Below are 23,941 nucleotides of genomic sequence, written 5' to 3' on the forward strand. Positions count from 1 at the left end.
TCATGTGGCGTCGGCACACCGAGGACGCCGCTTCAGTTTGAATCCTTTTGAATCTTTGAGTCTTTGAGGAGGAACATGAGTAGAAAATAAAGAATGAGGCGACACAAATAGGAAGTGTTCACTGTTAAGTTAAACTCTCTGAACAAACTTAGTGAAACAAGCTGTGAGCGTGTGTCTGTTAACCCAGAAAACAGTGCTTCAGATTTATTAGACAATTTAAAAAAAATGTAATCTGTCAAAACGTGTTTCAAACTAAGAATGATGTCATTATTTATTCATCAAACAACAAAATGAATTCATGTTTTTATACCCAAATAAGAGCCGGCACAGAATTGAATTCAACCACTCAAATGGATGAAGACAAACTGAATGCTGAGAGCGAAACACAGCTGAAGTACCTCCACCTGTCCAGCAGAGCGCTACTGATCCACATTATCACGTCTGGTTTCAAAAACTCTGTGATGTCATCTTTTACTTACAGTCATTGTGTCTAAACCAGCGCACCGCCTTTTGCTCTGAGACGTCACCATGTTTTCACTTCAGTGGTTTGAGCTGCTTCAGCGTCATGGACATGAGTGGAAACAAACTGTCATAAGAGCTGCACGAGTCTGACTGAGAGAATATTTATGAACATTTTTACGCAGTTTTACTGGATTGGCCAATCACAGTAAGGACAGTCAGCGTAATCACAACCAATAATCATGTTTCACAGATTATTGATAACATCATCATCAGACTGTCTCACAGTTCAAACCGGAGCTTCTTTAATTTCACATGAAACTCATTAAACAGGACAGACTTCCTCCTCCCCCTCCTCACCACCTCCTTCAGGTTTAGGAGTCACAGCCTCCTGAAACACTGAAACACTGGCAGAGGAGGAGGAGGAGGAGGAGGAGGAGGAGGAGGGAGCTCTTTATATCCCCCATCCTCCCCAACAGAGTCTCTCCGACACGCTTCTCAACCCACCAGTTAATCACACACACACACACACACACACACACACACACACACACACACACACACACACACACACACACACACACACACACACAGGTCTATTGAAATGAAAGCGTAACCTTGAACAGAGTGCAGAGCCTGTAAACAAATGTAAATCCTAATGTAGTGATAATAATAATAACTGTGTGTGTGTTTGTGTGTGTGTTATGTATGTGTAAACTGAACATGTGTGTTTTTGGAGTCTTGAGCTGTTTAAGTATAACGAGCCGCTCTCAGGATCTTTAGCGCATGTCAGACAGACATCAGAGTGCCCCCTGCAGGCTGGTCAGTGAAGTATCGTGGATCGTTACCCTCAATTACACTGGAAAAAAAGACAAAGAAGAGAAAGATGGTGGCAGTAACAATATAATGACCTCAGTCTGATGAGATAAAATCAAAAATAAACTGACTGAAATCAGAAATCACAGAAAGACAATAAAGTGCCTTAGACTGAAAACTGCATGCTAGGGTTAGAAAACATGAACTCTGCTGTTTTTCACTATATTTCACTACCAGAAGGCAACACTGCAGGCATTGAGGGCAGCTGCAAGTACCTGGGGATCCCACAGAAAAAAGGGAACCATGAAGAGGTCGCTATGAAAGCTGCAACCAACAAGTACCTGCAGAGGGTCAGGCAAGTCCTGAGGAGTCAGCTGAATGGTAAGAACAAGATCCGGGCCATCAACACCTGCCCGTGATCAGGTACCCTGCTGGGGTAATAGGCTGGCCAAAGGAGGAGATAGAAGCCACTGACATCAAGACCAGGAAGCTCCTGACCATGCATGGAGGGTTTCACCCCAAGTCCAGCACCCTGAGGCTGTACGCTAAGCGGAAGGAAGGGGGCCGGGGACTGGTGAGTGTCAGCACCACAGTCCAGGATGAGACAACGAACATCCAAGAATACATTGGGAAGATGGCCCCAACTGACCGAGTGCTCAGTGAATACCTCAGGCAGCAGAAACCCAAGAAAGAGGAGGGAGACGAGGAACCATCATGGCAGGACAGGCCCCTGCACGGTATGTACCACCGGCAGATAGAGGAGGTGGCTGATATCCAGAAATCCTACCAGTGGCTGGACAAAGCTGGACTGAAAGACAGCACAGAGGCACTAATCATGGCAGCACAAGAACAAGCTCTGAGCACAAGATCCATAGAGGCTGGGGTCTATCACACCAGGCAAGACCCCAGGTGCAGGCTGTCTAAAGATGCTCCAGAGACAATCCAGCACATAACAGCAGGATGCAAGGTGCTAGCAGGCAGGGCATACATGGAACGCCATAACCAAGTGGCTGGCATAGTATACAGAAACATCTGTGCTGAGTACGGCCTGGAAGTCCCGGACATAGTGGTGGTAGACAAACAGAAGAAGACAGCTGTAGTGATCGATGTAGCGATACTGAATGTCAGCAACATCAGGAAGAAGGAGGGTGAAGGTGACGGTGGTCCCAGTGGTAATCGGAGCACTAGGTGCGGTGACTCCCAAGCTAGGCGAGTGGCTCCAGCAGATCCCGGGAACAACATCGGAGATCTCTGTCCAGAAGAGCGCAGTCCTGGGAACAGCTAAGATACTGCGCAGGACCCTCAAGCTCCCAGGCCTCTGGTAGAGGACCCGAGCTTGAAGGATAAACCGCCCACAGGGGCGAGTGGGGGATTTAATATACCTTACATTATATCACAGGAATGTATTACAGGTGTTTAATTGTAATTTATCATTATCATCTGAAACAAAGTGACCACAACTCTCAATTAATCAGTCTTGCCTTTGGTGTTAATGCATGAGTTTTAATTTTAGGATGATAGCTTCTCCACATTTCCAGTAGAGATGTTATGTGATTATGTTCCCTCCTGAGTCTCTGCAGCTGCATGAATCCAGATATTTAAATGCTCCTGTGTCTTTCCGCTCTGCAGGAGATCATCTTGAAGCGAGCAGCAGACATCGCTGAAGCGCTCTACAGCGTTCCCAGGAACCACAACCAGATCCCATCGCTGGGCAGCACCGCCTCCCATGGCATGATGGGAGTCAACTCTTTCAGCGGGCAGCTCGCCGTCAACGTCTCTGAGACAACGCAAGGTATGAGCGGCCCGATAAATCCTGCAGGTGATGGGGGCAGAAGTGACATTAAAGGGGTGGCTGTGGTAACCCTGGTCACATGACACATTTTACGAGTACTCTACAGAGTCTACTACTAAGTCTACTAAGAAGGACTTTGGTGCACCGAGCGTTAGATTTGTGACCAGCTCAGAGCTGAATGTCACTTTGATGGACATGCGTGTCTTTGTCCTGTCTCCCTCCTCCCACCCAGATAGCTGCCTCTCCCCATCCCAAATAATGCCTTATGTTTCTTCCTGTTAAACAGAAGCTTTTCCTTCCCACTCTCACCAAGTGCTTGTTCAAAGTGGGTCTTCTGATTGTTTGGCTTTCTCTGTATTAATGTAGGGTATCTACCTTACAATATGAAGGACCTTATTTGGTGCTGCCTAAATAAAACTAAATTGAATGGACTGGAATAGAGGGATGAACAAAGAGTTAAACCATGAGAAGAACTGGAGTCTTCTGGATCATTCAGCAGTTCTGATTCAGCTCTAGTGTGCCCCTTTTCTGTGTTATAGGAACCACAAAAGGTTTGACATGTAGTTCAAGTTTTCTGTGAGATCCCAGCAGGAAGAATCTTTCACTGCAAATCTACAAATCCTCATGAATTTCTCTTGTAGCCCCACCCACTGTCGTCAGCTTTGGGACCACACATTTCCAGACTCAGATTCACCAGCACTCTGTCACCAGATGAATTAAAAACATCAAGCGGCCTGATAGGTTTGTGGCATAAACCCTATTCGCTGGAACGTTGAAGACAATATAATTACACTGCAAAGCAAGACACAAGGTTCTGGTTTACTCATGCATGAGGGAGGTGTCTGGCTGGAGCCAAGTGTCGTCCCACCACTTGACCTCCGTCAGAGACTCTCAGCCAGGCTCCCCATAGCACTCCTTTTATTGTGGTTACATGAATATGCATAGGTTCATTAACATATGACGTCTTACATAGGTATACATGTGAACAAAGAATACTGTGTGTGTGTGTGTGTGTGTGTGTATGTAGGTGTGTGTGTGTGTATGTAGGTCAAGATGTGACCCTGTGAAGCCTCCCTAAAGCTAGTGCCAGGATGTCTGAGTCCATCTAACAAAAGGCTCTTATACTTAAACAGATATACATGTGCTTGCTATACCATAAATCAACAAGAAAAGATAAACTCTCCTAGGGAGTATGTGATTTATACCAAGGACACTCTAGAAGAACGGATGCACTCCCTAACACACAGAGCTGTTACTTTAGGATGAAACATCCTTTCAATCCACCAATGATTATATACACTTCTAAGCATATATGAGTAAATATTTCTAAGCATAAATGACAATCAACAATACAAATCTAACATTTCCCCCCTTTTTGACCTTTATGCTTGAAAAGTTCCCAGTTATGAATACCTCATGTCTGACAGTTTCAATGCAAACATTGTTATATTCAGCATATGTCAAATCACCCTAAATTACTGAAAAAATACACAGTTTAACAAATGTATTAGCAGTTATCTCATTCCTCATTGATCTCATCTCATGGCAAACTGCATCCTACAAGCAAACAAAGAAATTGTTAATTTAATAGTGAAAATAAGAAAGTAACATTTTCAAAAACATCTCAGCTTGGTGATGCTTCCTCCGGGTGTGCAAATCACATGTCTCTCTGCAGGGTGGTTTGAGCTCTGCAGGGCGTCATGAATGTCTCTTCCAGATGTTTCCATCATTGTCCATAGGACCAGAGTCCAAACGTATGTAGAATAAACATTCAAACATACCAGTTGGTTTTGTTGTTTGTCAACATGGGTCTCAGCTATTTCCAAAGCTGCAGACCTCTCAGCACTCTAGTTTTATGGCCTCTCATTACCCCATTCAAGCCTTCGTCCTGCGAGGGGGATATTTATGACTCCTTAATTGTCCACGCTCTGCAGAGAAACACCTCTGTGGAAAGGGTGCAGGGTTGTCTTACTGCTGTTATGATCCCAGCAGCCTTCAGAGTGTCATCGTATGCACAGTATAGTGGCACAGCATTAGGTGATGTTCATAGGAAACTGCTGTCATCACCACCATAGTTTCTGGTTCCTGTGCTTTCACAGAATCATGATGTCATCCTCGAACTCCTTCTGCGCTGTCGGTGGAGCTTGGCACGCTCCTCATCCCTCGAGTTTTCGTGTTCCAACGCTGCTGAAGGTTTAAGGCAGAGCACGTCGTACACCTTAGTTGTCTTCCTCAGCGTCAATATTGAATCTTTCATTTTATTTAAAATCTTGCTGTGGGAAGTCTCCTCTTGATCTCCTGGAAGCTTAGTAGCACAGCTCTCTGTGTCCTGTCTGCTGTGCTGAAGATGATCTCTGATCCTCCTGAAGTCTCTCTCCCATCTTGTGGACGATCCTCTCCTCTATTTTGCAGGCAGTTTCATGGTCCTTGCTGTGGCTCCAAGGTCTGATTTCATGATGGGCCCCAACCAGCTTGATCTTTGACCTCAACCACTGCCTGGGCTGTCCGCTATGCCTGGAATGTTTCTCCTCACTGCTGCACCACTATATTTCAAAAAAACTTCTATTTGGAGAGCATGTCAACAATCATCAAACCACATTCTTTAGTTCAGTGAACTTCACTTATAGGCCATCGAAGCCTCATCTGAACATGGATGCACCACTTGCATAGATTTAATACTTGTAAATAAACAGCTAATCACACAAATCACTGCAACAATAATAGTAAACATTGTTTAATATTAATTCTGGACCCCACCTCTTGACGCATGGACACGCTCATGCGTCAACTCACCAAACCTGGATCCCTGTCTTAAAAACTGGCTCCACCAGGAGCCTGCATACACAAGATCTGGAAATAAAATCAACCTTCACACGTATAAACAATTATATCAAAAGAGTAGTAAGCATTCAGCACGGGCAAGACAAGTGTCATGTGCATGTTTTCTCAAATCATTAAATCACTATCATTACCATAATTCGCCCCAAACATGGATCATCCCATGTGCTCAGTTAATATTAACGTAATCGGTGACTTCTCTTAAGCAAAGTCACTCCACTCACATATTATTATTATGGGCTCAAAGTGGCCAGCAAAGAGCCCATAATAAACTATTCCATAAATACCGCAATCTCTTATTTGTTTTACTCATGTCACTTGTCCGTTTCAGCTGAATCCTCCACAGCATTCTCAAAGAAACAAACATTAGCAATACACATTGACTGTGGGCAGACGGAGGTCAGACACAGGTCAACAGGTTCCAGAGGTGCCATAAAAAAAAGACCATAAAATCAACCCTAGCTGTGGAAAGAATGTCAGTCACATGTAAACCCAGAAATCCTATAGTAGAAAAACATCAACCAGTTGTCCTGGTATAAATCATGTGATCAAACCACATGAAAAACTGTAATGCTGTAGAAAAAAAAAAATGCAATGTTAGCGCTGCGCAGATGTATACAATTTCTCACAGTTTCTTTTACCAATCAGTCAGCTTCCCTTTTTATTTCCATTCATTCATGCTTTCTTTGCTGATAGTGGAATCGATTGTCGCATTTAGTTTCCACTCTCAGCAAAATGACGTCATTTCAAAAAGAAAAAGAACTTTTGATAGGATTACATCGCTGAATCCGGTTTTGGACAGGGACTTTCATTTAATAATTGTCCCAAATGAGTGGCTTTCTCGATCGGTCGCATAGCACTTTCAATTCCCGACGTGCAGATCTGCTTTAAAGAAAAGAAATAAACAAACAAAATCAGTGCCTGTTCAAAAGATAAAAATGAAAAATAACAAATTATCAAACCAAACTTTCAGTGCACTGTAAAAGTATCAAAATAAAAAGGCCTTGTTAAGTCATGACACAAACTCCTCACCTCAGGTAAATCATACCATTAGCATGGTTCATGGCATCATACCATCATACTAATCGGCAGGCTCGACTTCACAACAGAAGAAAAATCATCAGCTAGATTCACTCCAAATCAATCATCAGCTGCACAAAACACAACATAACCCTAATGTCATATTAGCTATGAGTTTAATCACCAAGTCTGTGCTCGTCACTCATTTAGGCCACAGATCTATTCTATTCAATTTTCCTTTTTCCTTCATCATAAAACATGTAACATGTTGTCATGCACTTCACAAAAAACGTTTGTTCTGACGTATTCAGAGTTGTATATCTAGATACAGAATTCACTCGCACATCAAACAGGAAACTCAGTGTTATAGGGTCTCCACTCAACACAACAAACTCCAACACATCTCATTCACTCGTGCTAAAATTCAGTCACCTTTCATTAATCTAAGAACCGATCAACTAATTTGCATATCAGTTATTAACCCACTAAGTTGACAGGACGACAGAAATGCATGTTCAAAATATTATCACAAAAGACAATTTCCCTCATACAGTAAATTACTTGCTGCATCAATCAAGCAGGAAGCTTCTCCCAATTTACCATTTTAACACTAAATTTATTGTCTGATCGCTGGTTAGTCAAACCAGGATTGTTTTCCACAAAAGTTAAATTGTTGTCCTGCAACTTGGACAGTCAATTTTTTTTAGGATAAATTCAGTATTTGATAACAAGTGTCTGCTAAATTGACACTATTTTACACTGATGAAAGATAACAAGCTAATTTTCATTGCATGTGTGTGGAGCTGTATATCCAGCAGAGCATGCAATGTGCTATGAGTTTCACTGGTCTTTACATCACACGAGGTGACTTGGACAAGATAATAAACAGACTCACACACTTAAAATGTTGTCTAATCTTCATAAGCTATTTTGTGTTTGGAATTGTTAGTAGGGTTAATATATGTTCTGTTTTTATGTATCTTCTGAAACAGGTTACCATCGGCAACCACACTGTGTGTTGTTAACCCCTTCTACAAATACCCTCTTTTAATGTGTAACACTTTGTGTATGGTCTTGTGTTATCTCTGGTGGATATTAGCTGCATGTGTGGTGTCACCTTTCCATTTTCTAACAGCACACTTGCATACCTCAGTGCTTGTCCCCTTCCCCCTTTTGTGGTGGTCTGGACACTGTGTCAATCCTCCACTTCCAGGCAGTCGCTTGTCTCCCCGAATTCCTTAACCTAATTTGATTGGCCACACTAAAACAGCAGCCTCAGTCCTCCTCTGCTCCTCTCCTTCTCTCCCACTTTTCAGTCCAATGGCAGTCAGCTTTTTTCCAGCTTTGTCCCGTGTCTCTCTTTGTCCCACTGTCTCTTTCATTGCCATCTCACTCCAAACATGGCAAATGTCAAACTCAGACAGTCTTCTCAAAAGTCCTTCACACACAGTGAGGTTGCAGCTGGCTGGAAACGCATCTCCATCCATCCAATCTAGATGATGGTTCTTCTCTTTCTGATGCCGTTTGCCCACAGCGCTGCTGGACCTCTCTGCTCAGATTGTCTCTTGGACTCCTGTCCACTGTTAAATGTTCATGCTCGTGCTTCTGAAACTGCACTCGGTGTCTTCAGGGAGAGATTCGTTTCCTTGGATCTTGCTTGTTCAGGATGAGGACGGGAAGCTGCAAAACAATTCAGCCAAAAATTCTGGCTGAGTGTTTCTAATTTTTCTAATGATTTCAACCTATAATTTTCTTACGACTGCTGCCCGTGTAGGATTGATCCAGGTCCGTTCCCCACCTGTAAACAACAGACTGAGAGACTTTCATTATTATCATCACTGCTTAATCATCATACATCTCTCTGTCTGTGTTTGTGTGAACAATCCTTTCTTAAAAGCAGAAAATGACATTGTAGTTGTTTTTTGGCTGATCAACACAAAACCTTTTTCCTATGATTATTTTTCTTCGTCTACAATGTAATTTGTCTCTTTTTCACTCTTTTTTTTTTCCCTTCACAATAGCTTGTGATCTGCAAAATCACTGCTCTCACTCACAATCAAAGGCAATTACTTTTGCACAGTGCACAAAAACACTGTGATGTCAGACACATTCACACTCACTTTTTCATCTGCATAAATAAACCATATGGCTGGAGATATGTGCCATGGTGATCCATAGGCATGATCACCAGTTTATTTAATTATTTTTAATCCAACAAAACAAATAAACAAAAACTGATGCTACACACACACGAGTCAAGGTGCAGAAAAACTGCTCATGGAAACGCTGCACACTCTCTGTTTCCCTCTCTTTGAGCAGCTCTCAGACAGCTCTTGATCTGATAATGTGTAGCTTGCTCATCAGCTCAAAAAACAAAAACAAAACTGCAACGCGACATCACACAGTAGTTGCAGCATATTAGTTGTTTTCACAGGCGTGCTGTATATCTCAACAATGGCTCATAATAAGACGACAGTCTTTCACACAGGTCAAGTGCCTCTATGCACTTCATTAGTTTAAATATTTACCTATATCACTTCACCTCACATGTCATTGTACTGAATTTAAGCAACCACAAGCTTAATGTAGATGACTTTTAACAACTATCCACCTCAATTACGTCCATGGTCTGGCACACAGGCTGTTAACATTTTGTGTCAGGAAGGGGTGGGGGGAAAGCCACCCACCAGAGCACAGCTGCTGATGTGGGCTGGCCTTTTCCACACACTCTTCAAGGCTGGTGTGTTTTCTGAAAACTTCTAACATTTGAATCTCTTCCATTTATAAGCCTGCGATTAACCGCACGGCTCAGGTCCGCGTGAAACCCGCGCGACCGCATTCGCGTGCACCCACGCAGCTGTGGAGCCGTCGCTCTCTCTCTTTTATACATAAATACTTTGTGCTGCCAGGAGCAAAGTCCAGCACAAACGTCTTTCTCCCTCTAACTCACTCTTGGTTGCTTAGAAACCATAATAACAACAACAACTGCTGACGTCACACACCACGCGTTCTGCTCCGCACACACTCACACACAACAACAACAACGAGACGACGACGAAAATGACAATAACACAAAATAGGCCTACTCCGGACTCACACCGGACCGCTCGGGACCCTGACCCAGCTGTGGGACGCTCACCCACTCGCGCGACAAAACCCAATGAAGGGACGCTCGGGACACACACCCAGGGCGATTTCAAAACCGGACACACACCGGACGCTTGGGACCCTTGGGCGATTTAACCAAAACTTCTTTTTCGGGACACTAACCCAGTTATCGCTCCACAAAGCAGCGAACTTCTCAACGCCTCACAAAATGGCAGAGACTGCACAACGACACGGTTATAGAGTCGGCCTCTTTAAACTTACTTGGCGTTGCTTAGCGTGTAATATCAGCCTGAATCCCGCCGATCGCCATTCATCGAGGAGAAGGACAGACAGCGAATCCACAGGAACTTCCTGGCTGACGTCAGTCTTTCAGCGTGCCTCTCCCCCCCCTCGGTGAATGCGATCCCAGGGAGCTGGCATCGAAGGACCAATTAATGATAGGTTTGTGGCATAAACCCTATTCGCTGGAACGTTGAAGACAATATAATTACACTGCAAAGCAAGACACAAGGTTCTGGTTTACTCATGCATGAGGGAGGTGTCTGGCTGGAGCCAAGTGTCGTCCCACCACTTGACCTCCGTCAGAGACTCTCAGCCAGGCTCCCCATAGCACTCCTTTTATTGTGGTTACATGAATATGCATAGGTTCATTAACATATGACGTCTTACATAGGTATACATGTGAACAAAGAATACTGTGTGTGTGTGTGTGTGTGTGTGTATGTAGGTCAAGATGTGACCCTGTGAAGCCTCCCTAAAGCTAGTGCCAGGATGTCTGAGTCCATCTAACAAAAGGCTCTTATACTTAAACAGATATACATGTGCTTGCTATACCATAAATCAACAAGAAAAGATAAACTCTCCTAGGGAGTATGTGATTTATACCAAGGACACTCTAGAAGAACGGATGCACTCCCTAACACACAGAGCTGTTACTTTAGGATGAAACATCCTTTCAATCCACCAATGATTATATACACTTCTAAGCATATATGAGTAAATATTTCTAAGCATAAATGACAATCAACAATACAAATCTAACACGGCCTTTCTCTTATTTTAACTGCTCCACCTCCTGTTTGTCTTTACTACACTCTGTCTGCTGAACTCAAGTCCATACTCTAGGATCTGATTGGCTACTACTACTACTCAAAGTTCAGCAAGGATTGTTGATGGTCGCATTACTAGGATGTTGTGATATGAAAGACCAATCTCATATGAACGATTATGTGAACGATTTTCCAAATTCCACTCTTCCTGAGCATGTGTATGTGGGTGGTGTGGTGGTTTAGCACTGTCGCCTCACAGCAAGAAGGTGCTGGGGTTGAATGCTTGTATGTCTCTCTGTGTTCGCCCTGTGATGGAAGGTGGACCTCTCCAGGGTGTACCCTGCCACTTGCCCAATTAAAGCAGGTGTAGGCTCCACCCCCCTCCAGCAGCTCCAAAGGATCTCCAGCAGAACTGGGATCAGCCCACCATCTGTTTCCTCTGCCTGTGAAACCAGGATGTTGCATTATCAGTTCTAAAGTGTTTAGGAGTTCAAATACTTGCTGAGAGGAACCTCCATGTACCGAAAACTCCACCTTTGGGGAAAAGTTACATGCAGCCTCATCTAGCATAAAACTAGCTTACTGCACTTAGTAATACTGCAGTGTTACTAACACTGTACTCTCTTCCAGTCGGCTACAGTCGAAACACCAGCAGTGTGTCACCGCGAGGATATGTACCAAGCTCCACCCCCCAACAGAGTAACTATGGCAACACAGTCAGCAACAGCATGAATGGCTACGGCAACACAGGCATGCCAAACCTTGGGGTGGCAACATCACCCGGTTTCCTCAACGGGTCCTCAGCCAATTCACCCTACGGCAGTAAGTATCAAGGTAAATGTACTACAGTACTACACCCACTACTACTAATACTCCTAGCAGTGCTACTACAACCACTACAAGGAATACTACTCGTACTAATTACACTAATCCCTGTAGTGCTGGTCCTCTATCTTTGAACTTTGTAGTAATCAGGCCCCATCTTATCTTAATGACCTTGTAGTACCATATCACCCTATTAGAGCACTTCGCTCTCACACTGCAGGTCTACTTGTTGTTCCTAGAGTATTTAAAAGTAGAATGGGAGGGAGATTGATTGTTGTTTTTTCTCTGTATGTATTATTGTAAGGTCTACCTACAATACAAAGCGCCTTGAGGTGACTGTTGTTATGATTTGGCGCTGTGTAAATAAAACTGAATTGAATTGACTGGATAGTACATCATTCATGTAAGACAGAGCTAACCATGTTAACGGAGTGTAGTTTACTGTCCCATCACAGTTACTGGTTAAAATGGTTTCTGAACTGCTGTGTTCCAGTCGTTCCCTCCAGTCCCACCATGGCCGTCTCTAACTGTAACTCCTCGCATGGAGTTTTTTCCTTCTCGGCTGCCGTCAAACAGAAGAGCGCCTTTGCTCCCGTCGTTCGGCCGTCAGCTTCACCTCCTCCTCCACCCAACTGCTCCGCCAACAACGCCAATGGGCTGCAAGGTGAGACAGCAGCTCCTTGAGTCTACAAATTAAAACTCCTTCTTTCCGAAGTCAGTAGAAGTGTTAGGGACAGAAAGAATACTTCCCGGGACTGAAGACATACTTTGATCGTAGTATGATTGAACCTGTGACTAACAAAGCTTATGATTAAAACGAAATAGTACATTCATATTTTTATATTTTGTTTTCAAATTCCTTCATGTCTTTATGTCTTTATGCATGCTCAATCATCCAGGTAAGTAAATCTCTGGAGCGACGAAACGTTTCTCCCACTGAAAACGTTTAACGATTAACAGAATCAACTTTTGGAGATTCATGTCTTTAAACATGTAGATGTGGTGTAATTAAAGCGAGTGAGCCTCGAGAGTAACATGAAGCTGAACAGATGTTTGATTCAGTTTCATCTGCTCTTCTGTAAACAACCACATGTCTACAGACGAGTAAATGGAGTGAACACACACACACACAGACACACACGCTGGGTCGAGGTGGGTAACCCGAGTCCTGTTAGTATTGCATGAAGAGTGACAGGCCAATGCATGTTTTATTCACTACAACCCACAGATACATCCTCTAAACACACATGCCCACATGCATTAAACACACACACACACAGGAAGCACACACTCTGGCAGCCAGTGTGTGTGATGTCAGTGTTTCTGACAGAGAGGTTTGTCGAGTGTTAAATATTCATGTTGCTCTCCGCCTTCGCCGAGGCAGAAAGGCCACAGTGTGTGTGTGTGTGTGTGTGTGTGTGTGTGTGTGTGTGTGTGTGTGTGTGTGTGTGTGTGTGTGGATCCATTTGCAGGGTGATGTGTAAATACAGTTTGAATGTTATTAATAGTTGCAGCTGCAGCAGCCAGAAACTGAGCATGAAATCAGTGATTCACCTTCAAACGAGCACCTGAGAAACAATTTCATCCTGACATCATTTCAACGTGGTTTCTAATTATTATTATTATTGTTGTTGTTGCTGTTATAAAATAATTTCATTTTGAAATCACTACTTGTGTTTTGTTTCTGTGAACATGTGCTTCATTTATCCCAGAACGTTTCAGTTTTTGTGAAGGAGTGAAGCGTCAGTCTACAGACATGTGTGTGTGTGTGCGTGCTTGTGTAATGAGCTGGTAAATTAAACTGCGGGCTGCTACATGCATTTTGTCGTTAACAGGAAGCTAATGAGGAATGATGTGTCATCATTTTCAGCTCAGATGTTTTTAAAAACTCATCAGATTCTTTAAGGTTTTATTCGAGTCACAACAGGGACAGGTGGGTGGAGTCAGTCTCTTCATCAACAAACCGTCCGTTTTGTTAACAGCTTATCCAACTTTAGGTTAGTTTGCATAAGACAAAGGAGGGCGGTGCACAGAATCAAAGAAGCAAAGCTCACCTGAAATCAGAGGAAGGAGGCATCTCATGATTATTTAAACGCTGCGGATCAAGTCCGACTGTCCTGAGACATTCCGGTGTGGAGGAAGGAAAACTGTACAATAAATAAACAGTTCATCATCAGGGAAGCATCATGTGACCTTTCCCTTTAACACACTGGTGAGGTTACTGAGGTCTGTGAAGGTTTACTGCTCAAGATGGACAGTGGGCCTTCTTCTTCTTCTCCTACAACAAAGAGAGCAGATTTAGAGCTGAGCTCGCCGTGAAACGGGATGTACGTGGGAGGATTTGTAGCCATGAATCACTCTGGATTGCACGGGATTTTGTCTCCCTGGGGCATTTCCACCATCCTGGAGTCAGCTCACATTCTTCTGAATCCTGTTGCGTGTCTCCATCAATAACAGGAAAAATGTCTGACTCACAAACCAGGACGGCATCATCAAAACCATTTTGCCTGTCCAGGTGAAGTTTGACATGTGGCTACAAACCTGACTGACACAGCCAAGGCTTACGTTTCATTTTACTCTAAAGCGTTCCTCATCTGAACGATGCAGCCCATCATCCTTCTGCTTTTACTGACACACACTTGCTCACTGTAGGCTTCCTGTGTGTGTGTCAGTGGTTGTCTTCTTCTACCGTGTGTCCTTTTATGAATACACGTCAGTGCCCTAATCCCCCCTCCTCTTCCTCTGCTCGTCTCACTGTCCTTGCTTCTGCCGTCCTCTCCTGTCTTCTTAAAATGTTTCACAGCTGAGGTGGAAAATGCAGCTCTGCTACATCCTGTAGTGTCACTGTAACGACTGTCGCTGCTGAAACCTGCGCTGGAGCATGTCGGAGGCTGTAACCAGAGTGCAACGAATAATTCAAACTCATGTGAGACAGAAAAGGTTCCTCTGGAAACACGTGGAGTGTTAAATCTGCTCAGTTTGAATGTGGAACGTGTTTTCGTACAGTGAGCAGGGGTTGATGGAGAGGTTCACAGGTCAGAGTGTAAAACTCTTCCTTCACAGCACTTTTACTCTACATGACTCGTCCAACTGACCATTCACGCTTCGATGAACCGAGAGCAGCTGTGGGTTCAGTATCTTGCCCAAGGTCACTTTAACACACAGAGACTGAAGGAGCCAGGACTCAAACCACCAGCCTTCTGATTACTAGCCAACCTGCTCTACCCGCTGAGCTAGAGCCACCCCAGGCCGACAGTTCAACGAGATAGCAGCATAAAAGCAAACGCGCATAAGATTTCATCGTGCATGTCTCACGACTTCCTGAAAAGATTTAGAGATCAATTAAAACCGCCGCCTCCTCTGACTAACCGCAGGGCGCTCCTTTCAGACGTGCAGAGGCCAAGTGGAGACTGTCCTGTAGTCTGACCAATCAGAAACAGAGATTCTGTTGGGACATCATGGATGCTACGAGCTAAGCATGAGATTGATTGGTTATCAGCCTACAGGTCACAGCAGCATCCTGATGGTTTGGGGGGGAGGAAGGACCAAAACTGTAGGGTTAGGACAAACATCTGCAGACGATGAACAAACCTGGACTCCATTACTGAGCTGAATACAGGCCAGACCATCACTCACTGAAACATCTGGATTAAAAACATGGTGTGAGCAAAGCTTTATTCAAACATGAGCAAAGTACTGATATTTTTTTTCATCTAATTAATTCTGTTTTGTTGTGGAAGTTGTTTAAATAAAGTGCAAACGCTCAGCGAGTGGGTTTAATCACATGCTGCAGAGAGCGCTCTGGTCAAACGCCAAAGTGGCCTCTGAAGATGGGCGCTCACGTCTTATATATGACCTATACCTCCCAGCTCAGCTCATCCTTGAACCTTCCCCCCAAGGAGAATTACGACCAGCCGTCACCTCTCTTACACGCAGTGCCTGGATGACCACATACAAGAATAGAATAGAATAGAATAGAATAGAATAGCTCTTTATTGTCATTGTTACAAAAACAATGAAAGGCAGTTTGGCATCTCTCCATGTGTGTAAAGTTCACAATAGCATAAGCATTTACACAACAGCACAGACAGTGTTGGCCCCATACAATGGCCCCGCTGTGAAGCTGTGATAAACACAAGGCCCACTTGTGATACTATCCTACATGCATACAACTACGTGATAAAGTGATGCTACTATTACTAAAGTGATATTGTCAAAACATGTGATCAATACATAGAATAAAGAAATTTCCACACCTGATGTTTGCTCTGCAGGTGTCACACCTGGCTGTCACTCAGTGACACACATCATTTCTGTTGTATGTTTATAATTAATGAATTCAAACCTCGTCTCTCTGCAGCCATGTCCGGCCTCGTCGTTCCTCCCATGTAGAAAACCTTCCTCCTCGTTCCTCACCTGTCTCCTCCCCCTCAGCCACGAGCACTAATCACCTCAGAGGAGGAGGGACCTGTGGCCTAAGGAGGCGGGGCCTCCGGCAGCAGCCAGTCGTCTGCGACTGGGCCGAGCCTCTAAGAAGAACCTGAGAAGGACTTTTTGTAGAGCAGCTTTCTGCGGGTGCTTTCAGCTGTCTGTAATTATTCTGATGTTATACTCTATGTTTGGGGGCGGGGTCATTCAATGTAAAAACTGTGATGTCACATCTAAGACTTGACTTCACTTAGTCTGCTTGTGATGTAATCTTAGTTGAAGAAATGGGAATCTAAAGAGGAGTGAGATTAAAGGCTTCAAATTACAGGACACAGTTATCAGTGTGTCTGTCATACCTAGCAATCGGGGTGCTAATGGTGCCCTTCATCAGCACCCTGATGAGGAGCAGACAATGAGTGACATGATAAACACCTCTGAAAGCACCTGAGTTCAGGTGAACCTCAGTGGGGGGAGGCAGAACACTCCCTGTTTTTTAAAATAATCCAGGACATCTCATCATCAAACCTTTGCCAACCTTTAGCCAAACTGAAGTGTCATATTTGAAGAACGTTTCAGAAAAGAGAGATGAACACAGAAGCAGCAGCACTGATTTCAGTTGGGCTGAAGGTTCGAGGGAGGTTCCTGTTACTTCTGCTGCTGCCAGACTCAGAACAGGGGGGACGAACAGGAAGCATAGCTATGAAAGGCTCCTTCCACTGAGAATTCACTAAAATCTGTTGCAGTATCCGGCGGCGTCCATGTTGCCATGAACAGTGTTTATTTTATCAGAAATTGCAGCAGGAATAATTTGAGGCCTTTAATCGTTTCAGTAACCTCAGCACATAAACTTCTGACCTCTGAAAGCACAACGATAAAACAATAAATGAAAAATATCAGTTTGTCCCTTGAAGTCCCAGCCTTCTTCTTTTAGCCCCGCCCTTGTACGTCTGTATTTTTTTTTATGCTTGCGCTGTTAAAAAAAAAAAAAAAATCCTGCATCCTGATACGCTACTGTAACTGTCTGTCTTCTTGTTCAGAGTTGTCTTTCTAACCGTAGCTCCTCCCACAACCCCAAAGCTCCTCCTATTCATTCAAGCCCCGCCCCGTGTGTTTTTCTCTGTGGGTTTTGTGATTTTTGCCAAAGTTGTAGCTGGCTGAATATTTATACGTCACTGTGGTTGATCACGCTGCCCCGCCCGTCACCAAAATCACGAGGGAAACTCTTTTGTAACATACAGATTATAAATATGTATTTATATCTGAGATTGTTTTGTATAAATGTCAAATCATGTCGTCTTCATGGGGTTTTAGACATGTGTGTGTATGTGGTGTTGCCACACTGAAAAACAACCATCGTTTTGTATTAAAAAACAAAAATGAATGTCTTCACACATTTATAGTGCTGTCAATCAAAGCTGACGTCCAATCAGCTCCACTCGTTTGGTTTCAGTTGTTTTTAATGTAACTCTTGTTCAATGACTGTTTGGCTGTTTGGAAATGATTTCTTCACAGTGAATAAAGACAGCAGGTTGCTCTGATCGACTCCAGCACTTTCTTCAAATAAAAGACAAAAACAAGCCAGTCAAAGCTGAGCATGTCAAATAAAATCAACCAATCACTGCAACGTGCTTAAACCTAATATTCAAGGTCAGCCTCTCCACACAGTAAGATCTCATTATATCCAGGAGTAGTGATGCAGACTGAGCTGCAGAAATAAACCAGCCTGATGTAGCAGAGGAGAGAAGCACGCTCATGTTTATGAGGTCAGAGAAGAACAAATGTGTTTGTGCATAACACGATTGTTGGTGGCAGAAGAAGGAACGAAACCAGCTGTGTCCAGGATAGGTTTGGTCCCCTAACATACCACCATCCTGCCTCCAGCCTAAACAGGAGTCCTTATCCCCCTCGTCCATGTTTTCAACCGAGGTGTCCAACTCCAGGCGTCAAGGGCCACCGTCCTGCAGGTTTTAGAGGTCACACTGGGCCTACAAACCTGAGTCACATGATTAGTTCATTACCAGGCCTCTGGAGAACTTCAAGACATGTTGAGGAGGTCATTTAGCCATTTAAAGCAGCTGTGATGGATCAAGGACACATTTAAAACCTGCAGGACACCGGCCCTCGAGGCCCTTGAGGTCCCCTGGTTTAAACAGTCAGAGTCAGACAGGACATCTTTGTGCTGCTGTGGTAGGTTATCTGCCTTCTTTCACCTCCCTCTCTTTACCAGGTAAAAAGTGTTTAAGGAGCACCTGAGACCACAGGTAGGGTTGTTCTCTATCACCTCCTCTTAGGTGCAGACGATCACAGTCAGTGGTCTGTTAGTCTGGAATGCAGAAAAGATGATGATCCAAAGTTCAGCTCACTGTTCAACAGTGTTGGTCAAGTTACTTGAAAAAAGTAATCAGTAACTAATTACTGTTTACTTCCCAAAAAACGTAATCCCCTTACTTTACTGATTACTTATTTTCAAAAGTAATTAATTACTTAGTTACTCTTTAAAAACACGATTTACAACCTGAATAGGTGATAAAGCGATAGATCTTTCAGCCCAATTCTACTTTTTCTACATAATCCATCATACAAAATGTAATCAGATGGAAAAGTCTCTTTTTAAAACTTGTTTTATTAGTTTTAATCTTTTAATTTTATGCATCAAGCAAACATTTAATTATCTGCAACATTCTCTGAGTTGAATAAATTAGTTTAACATTTAAACCTATTTTCTGCACATTCCAGCTCATAAAATAAAATATTTTTTGTGTTTACACTCAGTCTTTCAAATAGATGCAAATAAAACACAGCAGAAAATAAATAAAGTCAAAGACTCAGCGGTCCTGTTGCTCTATTTTCACCTGTAAAGCAGGAGTGGGGTAGGCGGAGGGTTACCCTGGTGCAGGTGTGCCGCGGTCAGTGGAAGAATCCGCGAGTTTCTCTGTGAGTTTCCCATTACGTCGTAGCTACTCGGTGCTTGTTGGAAGTTTAGGGGTTTTTTCGCTGTAAAAAGAAGTTTTCTTCCCACGCACAGCGGACACTAATGTTTTTGTCACTTTTTATGGAATCAAACTCAAAGTAAGGTCAGTACTTCCACGCTTTAAACGCTGCACGCTCATACTCTCTCTGCACTCGATATGTGATCCACTGTTGATCTGCACACAGCTGTTGTCACTAACGGCGCACTCGCTTACGTCACTGTCATGAGACACTCTGCAAAAAAACCGCAGTTTTAGTAACGCAGTAACGCAGCATGCTTACAGGAAAGTAACGGTAATCTAATTACCTTTTTTGCTTACTTTACTCATTACTCGAAAAAAGTAATCGGATTACCATTACTGCCCATCTCGGCTGTTCAGATTACCAAGTAGTACAGCTCCCTAAGATTCAGGTGAAGGTGATTATTCCTGAAGAGCAAAAGAGAGGTAAATCTGTCAAAACGCTGTAATGAACCAAGGCAACAAGTTAGATTAGATTAGATAGAACTTTATTAATCCCTCGGGTGGGTTCCTCTGGGAAATTCGATTTCCAAAAAAGCACAGCAACGACAGAAGTTACAGAGTTATACACACACACATATATATAAATACAGAGACAATATAAATAAAATATACAAAGGGGATAAATAGAATAAATAGGAATAAAAATAAAAATACAAGTGAATTGCACATTTCAAGTATTGAGTCTATTGCACTGTTGACTATTTACAAAAGTATTGCACAAAAGGTATTGCACAGTGAGGTGCAGAGGCACTACAGCTTAGTTGTTCCCTCCTTTGTCCTCCTGTCTCCCCTCCCTCTCCCCTCCAGAGAGGAGTTAAACAGTCTGATGGCGTGTGGGACAAAGGAGTTTTTAAGTCTGTTAGTTCTTGTCTTTGGGAGAAGCAACCTGTCACTGAACAGACTCTTCTGGTTGTTTATGGCCGTGTGCAGAGGATGCCCAGCATTGTCCATAATGTCCATCAGTTTCTTTAATGTCCTTTTCTCTGCCACTGTCACCAGAGTGTCCAGCTTCATGCCGACCACAGAGCTAGCCCTCCTGATCAGTTTCTCCAGCCTGGATGAGTCCTTCTTTGCTGTGCTGCTCCCCCAGCACACCACAGCATAGAAAAGTATCTTTAGTTTCAGCACCATAAAATGCTGACATCTTTTAGACATGTATGTGTTATTTATATTTTATCACAGTTTATTTCTGCCTGAATGAAGTCACAGAATGGTGGTACTTTTTAGATGGTACTACAGTTACATGTGCCCCAAAAAGGACTTATTTTGGGCAAGGGTACATCTGTGCGGCGGAGCGACCAGGAGAGGTAGTTGGGCAAGAAAGAGGTTCAGCTGGAGGAGACACACTGCAGACCTTCGCAGGTGGATAGCCATCAGGTATGCTGGTTGATAGCAGGTCAGGTGAGTGCCACACCCACAGATACACAGGAAGAAATAAGGACTGCAGGAGACTGCCAGTCAGTAAATGACTTTACAGCCAATTTTATATGAATCTGAGTTTATAATCTGAGATGAGAGCTTACTACTCTAACCCTCATTTTTGGCTATAAGACGTTGTAACAAGCGGTATTACGGCATAGCACAGCTAGAGGAGGTCACTTCTCACTATTGTGGCAGGAGGACTTGTGTGGTCTTGCTGTAGGTAGACCTCCTGACTAGCCTCCAAGTTTTCCGGTTAACTTCCAAGTTGCACATCCGCTAAACCTGCTGGCTGCCCATACCTCACCAGACCTCTGTTACAACGTTTGGGAATGTCAAGTCTATTCTTTCTTTAGTTCCCTGCAGGAAGGAATCTTGGAAACGGAGTGAGGTAATTGTGGTATAGAATAGAATAGAATAGAATAGAATAGAATAGAATGGAATAGAATTCAACTTTACTGTCATTGCACACGTCACAAGGCAACGAAATGTAGTTTGCATCCATCCAGAAAGTGCTTTAGCTCTAATATAGATATATTACAGAAATGTGTCTGTTATAGGTGGGTACAAAATATGGGTCTATTATGGGTATGTTACAATGTACACAGTATGAGGGTATGTTATGAATATGCTATAAGTATGGACAGGCTGTAGCGAGTGTACATCTGCATAATAACAATAATTGATGTCAGTGGTTTGTTCAATATGGCAGGAGTACATGAATCTCAGATTTTGGAGGTTAATAACTCACCTGAAGCCGTTTTGTGTTAAACCAGCCTCACAAATACAGAGGATTCATCTTCAGCTCTGCTGTGCAGAAATGCTGCAGTTTCATGCATCTGCCTGTTTGTGCCTAACTGTACCTACAGCAATCCAACAACCTCCAGTTTAGCCTCTACAGTGTCACATGGGGTTGAGAACAGGCCCCATGGTTCAGGGTATCCCCAAGAAAAGTTCACTTTTTTCAAGATAAGGTAGCCTTCATTAGCTGGACAGTGGGAATATTCACATTATAGCAGCAAAATTAGAGGAGGCATATGTACACAATTTTTGTTAATGGAATCTTCCTGCTTAAAGTCTGTAGTCCTGACAATCTTAAAACTGTCAGGTTTCATCTCACAGCGTTAAAGGAGTCTGATGGGTTTCTCGTATAGCCAGAGTGAGCGCTGTGTCTGTTTGCTCGTCACAGATTCAGACATGCTGCTTATGATCTTAAAGCAAAGGATCTAAATCAAGGACAGGATCTCCAGGCACAGCAAGGATGAGGGGAATAGTCTGGGAATACCAGACTCAAGTTTTTGCAGATGGCAAAGTTGGTTTACAAGAAAATCAACCCCTTGGTTTGTTCATAAGCTTTGGGTTGTTACCAAAACTACGAAGCAGATGGGATAGAGTCTGCAGGGTGGCTGGGTTTAACCTTTAAGGCAGGGCAAGGAAACTCCACATTCAGAGGGAGCTTGAAGTAGCTAGATGCCTCACATCAGATATGAGGTTGTAAAAACATCTGATCAGGATGAGCTCACCACTCTCCTACCTCCGGTTCTGAGCATGTACAGGTCAGAGGAGACTCCAGGGGTTGAGCAGATGCTGGTTGACAAGATAAAAGAGATCATCACTGAGTTTTGGAAGGAATGAGTTCATCTACCCCATCCTGAATTCTCCTGTAGAGACAGTCAGCAGTGTGTCCACCTCCACCTCAGTGACATGGACTCTAAATACTACCAGCATCTTCAAACAGAGGATGAACAGAGGTCACATTCAAAGGAGGAACTTTCCTGACCTTACAGGAAAAGCATTCATAATCATTGGAACTGAACTTCCCAAACATCGGAGAAGTCTCTGTCTCAGAGCCTTTACCTCAGCCTCTCTGCACCAGCAGCACCTTCACCCACTCCATCCGCTCCAGAGACGGCTTCTTCCTACAACTAAACCACGTACATCACTGGAGTCTGCTGGATGGTTGTGTTTGCACGCCCACCACGCCTGTGGTAGAGCGTTTCTCTGTACTGTCTGTCGCTGTATTTGCCGTATTGATTCCTCTGCACCTCGTGCTGCATGTTACTTCGTTATAATCTCATTTATGTGAATGCAGAGTCAGACCAGAGGAGCAGAAGCTGGTGAGTTTTTGGTTTGTCGCCGTCACTCAGAGATCAGTGAGATCCTCTAATTATTATTTATTATTTTGAACTCATCCATCCTCTGATGCTGACTTTTTCTACAGCTGTCACTTTAACCATTTTCTTTCATGCAGAACAAGTCTGTGTCGTTAACAATGTAAATCATGTGACGCTGCCTCTCTTATCATTTGTTTTTTCATATCTTCTGCTGCTTTTCTCCTATTCTGTTAAAAAATGATAATTAAAATCTGTTTTTGGTGCTGAGGACAGAAACTAGAGGAAGCGATTAATGAACTTTTGTTAAACAGCTCTGTTCCCTCAGCGGTCACAAAAGCACAAACAGGATTTTATTAAGATAAATCACTGATAACCCCAAAACCTCATTATTACACAGACTTTTATTTATTTCTCTTTGATTTCACCTCTCTTTATTTTTTATTTCCCTCCAGAAGAGTCACGGTTTGTTCTGGTTTTATGTCAGTTTGGGGTGTTTGACAGTTTTCATCTCTCAGACCAGTCTGGGTCCAGATCCTCTGCTTTAAGGTCACACTTCAAACTTTCCTCTGGACGAGGCACAGGGTTAGGGTCTCCATTTCTTCCTTGTCTTCAGCTGTGTGAATATTTCTCTGCATGCTTTCTGACGAGTGCGTTAGTAAGCTCCACCCAACTCTTTGTACCTGTATTTTGGGTGGGTACCTTTGGTAAGCTGTGGGAACGAGTCATTGTTTGAGCTGCTAAACCTTTCTGTGCTGGTCCAGCTCATTCTCAGCCTCCAGGCTCTCCATTCTCGTACAACACCTGACCTTCAGGGTTATGGTGCATATAGCAGTTAGGACATTTGCATTGTTACTGGTGTGAAGAAGAACCCAACCAAATTCTTTCCATACATCTAAAACAGCTGTTTTCAGCACCTAAACCTGAGGCCCATCTTCCCACCCTCCACCGCAGATCTGCCCCCACAACTCCTATCAATGGAGGCAGACTCCTATCCTCCTCTGTCACACCAACCTTCAGCATGTCTTCCTTCACTACATCCACGAACCTCCTCTGAGGTCTTTGTGTAACATTACATGATCA

At 43.5% G+C, this 23,941-nt stretch overlaps 1 protein-coding gene across 4 annotated transcripts in view; it reads left to right on the top strand.

The window, feature by feature from the left end:
- Nucleotides 1–17,870, top strand: part of ebf3a (EBF transcription factor 3a) — a 67,637-nt gene extending 49,767 nt beyond the window's left edge. For 2 of the 4 annotated variants that reach the window (XM_080872000.1, XM_080872001.1), the window contains exons 13-16: nucleotides 2,905–3,067; nucleotides 11,713–11,916; nucleotides 12,401–12,571; nucleotides 16,268–17,870. In XM_080872000.1, the coding sequence (XP_080728126.1) occupies nucleotides 2,905–3,067; nucleotides 11,713–11,916; nucleotides 12,401–12,571; nucleotides 16,268–16,299 (570 nt within the window). In that variant the 3' untranslated portion in view covers nucleotides 16,300–17,870. The remainder of the gene's footprint in view (nucleotides 1–2,904; nucleotides 3,068–11,712; nucleotides 11,917–12,400; nucleotides 12,572–16,267) is intronic. The other 2 variants (XM_080872002.1, XM_080872003.1) reach the window with 1 other exon arrangement.
- Nucleotides 17,871–23,941: the final 6,071 nt, after the last annotated feature.

Source organism: Rhamphochromis sp. 'chilingali' (genome assembly GCF_963969265.1).
Source record: "Rhamphochromis sp. 'chilingali' genome assembly, chromosome: 22".
Lineage (NCBI taxonomy): Eukaryota > Metazoa > Chordata > Actinopteri > Cichliformes > Cichlidae > Rhamphochromis > Rhamphochromis sp. 'chilingali'.